At 35.0% G+C, this 5,611-nt stretch overlaps 1 protein-coding gene across 1 annotated transcript; it reads left to right on the top strand.

Annotated features, from left to right (window-relative positions):
* The first annotated feature begins 256 nt into the window (after positions 1–256).
* On the top strand, positions 257–3,719 carry LOC130940147 (protein AIR2-like). Its single transcript, XM_057868195.1, has 7 exons — positions 257–738; positions 1,054–1,191; positions 1,294–1,455; positions 1,908–2,069; positions 2,233–2,349; positions 2,746–2,853; positions 3,020–3,719. Exons 1-7 carry the CDS (start codon positions 343–345, stop codon positions 3,467–3,469), a joined length of 1,533 nt encoding a protein of 510 aa, XP_057724178.1. The 5' UTR covers positions 257–342; the 3' UTR covers positions 3,470–3,719.
* Positions 3,720–5,611: the final 1,892 nt, after the last annotated feature.

Below are 5,611 nucleotides of genomic sequence, written 5' to 3'. Positions count from 1 at the left end.
AATATGTTTAAATTAAATTTTGAGTAACAAATTTATAAAATTAATTATTTTTATTGACTTAACAATACATATAATTTTACTTCACTAGTGTAGGCAAATTATTTTGTTAGTCAACAACTTTTTTTTAATGATTACCATCCAATGAAAATGTTTATAGTCATAACTCATAAGTAGGGATTAAATTATATTTTTCAACAATAGAACAGCAGAGTATGAATTTCAATAATTTTTAATTTTTAGTACTTATTTGAAATTGAAAAAGACAAGTTTGCGCCTTGTATCTGAGAGCAGAGCAGTAATTAGGGTTAGGGTTTCGCGGGAGCAAACTAATCGAAGCCAAAGATGGGTCGGAAAGATAAGCAGAGAGCGAAGAAAACGGAGCACGAAGAAGAAGAAGAACACGGATCGCCGATGGGTTCAACGCCGCCGTTGGTGTTCGAAGTAAGCAGCGATGACGAAGAGGCTAACGAGGATCTCAGCCTCGGGATCGTCGAGAAGGCTCTGATGAGGCGCAAGCTTCCGGCAAACGACGTCGTTTCCAACGGCGATGATGCTATTATCCTCGGTGCTTCATCTTCGCGGCAGGACGAACTCGCGGTGGCTCGAAACGAAGGCGTATTGAATGAAGCGAGAGAAGTTGTGGATGTTTCTGATAGCGAGGAGTTGAAAAGTGAGAGGAAGAAGAAGAGTAAGAGTAAGAAGAAGAAGGTGAAGAAAGTGGAATCTGAGGAACATAATGTAAGACACGGTTCCGTTTTTCTGTTGCTCTATTGAATAATTATTATGCAGTTTTTTTTTTTTTTAAATTTCGTGTTCGTTCTTCTTATTCTTAAAATCTAGCTTCCTTGATGTGCGTGATTGGATAATCTTAATTTGAGATAAAATCAGCAGTTTTATGAGACTGAATTTTGGGAAGGAATGCTATTACTTTTTCCAATTTATTTGATGCGCATGGATTGTTTAAATGGACTTGTGGTTGATACTTAAAGCTCACCCACCCGATTTTCAGATTCTGATAAAGAGGAATTTAGCTGAAAATTTGATTTGATGTAGGTTGTTACAGCTGAAGGACAAGTAACAATAGAGACAGTAGAAACAACTAAACCAATCAAAGAGGCAGAGAACGATGAGCCTGCTGAAGAACCTGCCATGGTTCAGATGGGTGACAATGCTGTTCTGAGAAAGCTTCTTGTGAGTTGAAAACTTGAATCATTGGTCCTAAACTGTGATTTTTGAAAGTGCTATATTACACTGTGTCGGAGCTTAGTTTGGTATGTCTTTGTATTCTACCAGCGGGGTCCGAGGTATTTTGATGCTCCAGATAGTGGTGGTTGGGGAGCTTGCTATAATTGTGGCGAAGAAGGACATGCTGCAGTCAACTGTACAGCAGCTAAGCGCAAGAAACCATGCTATGTATGCGGCAGTTTGGAGCATAATGCTAAACATTGCACCATGGTATGTCTTGTTTGCTTTTCAAATTTAATTTTGCTGCCTGACTGGCAATGACATGGGTATTGTACATTTTATTGATTTGCTATTTACTTGGATATGTTGTCCTGGCACTTGATAAACTTGTTCTCCACCATGAGGGTGTTGAGATATTATACTCATTAAAACAAAGGTTGATTTCATTACTTGCGTCCTCTAATTTGATGGCGTTTACCTATGTGGAGGTGTCTCAACCACCAAATTCAGTTGAATATATAAGCATGATGAAAACATTGATTTTTGGCATTTGCAAGTTGCTGATGGCCTAGGTTAGCCGATCCCGCCTGGTGGGATAAGGCTTTGTTGTTATCATTGTTGATTGCCCAAGCTCCAAGGTGTAACAGTAATGAACATTATTGGTATGCCAGAGGCCTAAGGTATTTTATTAATTTTTACATTTTTTTCATGTGTTTCTGTAGGGACGCGATTGCTATATTTGCAAGAAGGGTGGTCACCGTGCCAAAGACTGTCCAGAGAAGAACCTCATTGGATCTCAAAGCTTAAAAATATGCTTAAAGTGCGGAGATTCTGGGCATGAGATGTTTTCATGTAAAAATGATTATTCACCAGATGATCTCAAGGTTGTTCTCTGCCATTTTTATAATTTTTCTTTCCCAGCTTCTCCTTTAACTTTCAACAATGTAAAAACTCTGTAGTTGAACTAACAAAGAATAGTAGGCTGCATTTGGCTATGGAATTAGAAATGTTCACTCAGTGACTCACTGCTTTTTCCTGTTTGGCTAGGAGGTGCAATGCTACGTGTGCAAGAAATTTGGCCACTTATGTTGTGTCAATACTGCCGATTCTACACCGAGAGTAATTTCTTGTTACCAATGCGGTCAATTGGGGCACACTGGTTTGGTATGTTTTTATATGATGCTTTTTTTGGCATTGCCTGATTTGTGTGTGTTTTGTTGTTTTTTTAACCATTTTTATTTTATCAACACCAATCAATATAGTAGAGCATTATTATTATTGGATGACTCATTCTTTCCGAGGGTGTGATAAACAAGTCTTTTGGGATAGAATTAACTGTTTATCCTCCATTTGGTGTAAAGCTCATGATCTTTTTAGAGGTCTTTCCCTCTAAAACATTTTGAGGAGTTGAAAAGCAATGCTTTACAGATCCTCTGTTTTTTGCTTTTGTAAGGAGGACCACTTGTCCTCCCATCTTCCATCATTATAAATGTATTAGATACTATTTTCCAAAATATTCGGAGTTGACATTGAAATGTCTTCATATTTTTGTTAACATAGGCATGTGCAAGGTTGCGGACTGAGGCCGCAGATGCAGCTACACCCAGTTCATGTTATAGGTGTGGTGAAGCAGGACATTTTGCCCGAGAATGCACGAGTTCTGTTAAGGTACATTTCAAGATAATTGGGCTACTTAGTATTTTAACTGTTTCATCTCTGTTATTGGTTTTTATGTTTTCTTGTCACAATTCAAATAATAATCATCTCTCTGCCAAGTTTGTGTTTCTAATGTTTGTAATGATTAGTTTTTAATCTGCTGGGTTTGCCTCTGCAGTTAGGGAAGAGGAGACGGGAATCATCTAATACAAAAACTCCGAAGTTCCAAAAAGAGAATGACTATGTAGGACATAGGTCTGCTCCTCATGATATTGGTAAGTCCTGGAAAAAGAAAAAGCCTTTTACAGAAGAAAAAGGCTTAACAACACCCCGGAAACCAAAGCATAGAGGTGGTTGGATGACAGAACATCCAGCAGAGTTCTCTCCTTCAAAGTCCAAAAGAAGCAGCTGGAGGTCTCCAGCAACACCACCTTATAAAAGCTCTAAGGTTCATTCATTTAGAAATGAAAGTTATACTCCAAAGTCTAACTCGTCAAAGATTAGGAAGTTTCACGATCCGAGCCCTACACCGCGCAGATCACCTCACAGCTATCAAACTAGATTCTCAGCATCAAGGTTTGGCCACTCTAGTAGTGATGGATATGGGAGAAGTTACAACTGGTGGTAGCTTTCCGGAATTGTGGATTATGGCGCCTTCTGTAATCTACTAAATAGCATAGCAATCTTCGAGTTTTTTATTTTATTTTTTTAAATTAAATTTGTTCTTTTCACCCCTACCTATTTGATCATTCCTTCTCTTTTTAGTGCGATAAATCTTTTGATATCATCTTGGTTTGGGGTGGGGGGTTTGAGGAACAGTCCCTCTAAAACTTGATGTTTGTTCTCATCAAATTTATTCAAATGAATGTTACATTAAATGTTCAAGCTTCAATGAAATGGAAGACATGCAATTTCTAAAAGGTTGAATTATTTTGTAGGTTTTATTAAATTTTTAATTAGGTTTTTATATTTTTTTTTCACTTTAATTGATTTTTTATACTATATCATATTTTGTAATTTTGTAATTAAGTTTTTGTCGTGATAAAAATATTGAAATTAATGAAATATTTTATTAAATAAAATAAATGTGTAATATTTGATTGAATATTTTATTTTATTTAACAGAATATTTAGTTGATTTTAATATTTTTGTGACTATAGAAATTTAGTCTTTTAAATTTGATATGGTGTATGAGTTCAATTAAAAAAACATATATAAAGACCTAATTAAAATTTCGGTGGAACTACAGATATCATTGAAATAATTAAACCTTTCTCTAATTAAAACTTGTGAAGCGATGCAATCATGCAAATCTTTTTCGTATATTACCAATTGCTAGCCAAACCCAAATTTGAATTCAAGTATCCTCCTCTTTTCTGAAGAGTTATCTTCAAGTGGGATAAACCTAGGTGTTGTGGGAGAAAAACTGGATTGTATAGCTTTCTATTTTAATACTAAAAAAATTCGAGTTAAACCCTAAAATGGTCCTTGAGATTTGCGTTTTGCACTAAAATTGTCCTTTAAGATTGAAAAAAATGCACCATATTAGTCTTTGACCTATTTTTCATTAACGACGTGATGACATGACATGATGATGTGGATTGTATGTGACACGTGTCACTTCATGATTTGGCCACGTATAATGATATGATGCACCATATTAGTCTCTGACCTATTTTTCATTAACGCCGTGATGACATAGCATGATGACGTGGATTGTATGTGACACGTGTCACTTCATAATTTGGCCACGTGTAATGATATGATGATGTGGTGACCAGTGACACGTGGCATGCTGACGTGGATGGTTGTGCCACGTGTCACAATGTTATTTGGCCACATGTCCGGTTGTGCCACATGTCGTAACAGTATTCGTCTACGTGTCATCCATTATGCCATCGTTATATATGCACCAAATTAGTCCCTCACTTTTCATTAAGTGACTAATTTTAGTTCCTGAAATTGAATGTCGTGCACTAAACTAGTCATTTCACAAATTTTTTCTCATTTTTTTAAATTTAAAATTTTAATATCTTGGATACACTAATTTCAATTCTATTTTTTCATATATCGTTTAAATACAAGTGCTTTTATAAAAATTTTTAAGATTTTAGTTTTAATTATATAATTTTTTTAATAATTTAACATTGGTAAATTTTGTAATATATAAGTATGTTATTATAAAAAAATAATTATATGATTAATTAGACACATTTTTTTCATAAAAAAATATGTGTTTTTAACAAGAAATTAATAATTAAAATAAACATTTTTTTCTTATGAAATACACGTTTTCGTTATGTATAAATGAGCTAGATTGAAGGAACTTCAAGCACCTTCACTACCACCTTTGACCTCTGCAGTCTAGACGAAAGAGGTCGGAGATGGTAATGAGGGAAGCTTGAAATGCCTTCACGTCAACTCCAAGACGGCGGCTATTAGAGGTATCCGCAAGAAAAAAAATATTTTATAAAAGTACTGAAAGAGGTCGGAAATGGTAGTGAAGGTGTTTGAAAAGCCTTCACGTTAACTCCAAGTCGGCGATTAGGTTATTCGCAAGAGAAATTTTTTTTTATAAAAACACTTTTATTTGAAAAATATGTGAAAAAATAGAATTGAAATTAATACATTAAAAAATATTGAGAATTTTGAATTTATAGAAAAAATGAGAAAAAACTGGTGAAGGAACTAGTTTGGTGCGCGACATTCAATTTCAGAGACTAAAATGAGTCACTTAATGCAAAGTGAGGGACTAATTTGGTGCATATA

This window comes from Arachis stenosperma, chromosome 7, assembly GCF_014773155.1.
Source record: "Arachis stenosperma cultivar V10309 chromosome 7, arast.V10309.gnm1.PFL2, whole genome shotgun sequence".
Lineage (NCBI taxonomy): Eukaryota > Viridiplantae > Streptophyta > Magnoliopsida > Fabales > Fabaceae > Arachis > Arachis stenosperma.
The sequence above is the reverse complement of the archived record's forward strand: the minus strand, read 5'-3'. Positions and strand labels throughout refer to the sequence as shown.

Coding starts and splice junctions, on each gene's coding strand:
- LOC130940147 (XM_057868195.1), top strand. CDS start 343: ATGGGTCGGAAAGATAAGCAGAGAGCGAAGAAAACGGAGCACGAAGAA. Junction 1,456..1,907: donor ATGCTAAACATTGCACCATG/GTATGTCTTGTT, acceptor GTGTTTCTGTAG/GGACGCGATTGCTATATTTG. Junction 2,070..2,232: donor ATTCACCAGATGATCTCAAG/GTTGTTCTCTGC, acceptor CTGTTTGGCTAG/GAGGTGCAATGCTACGTGTG.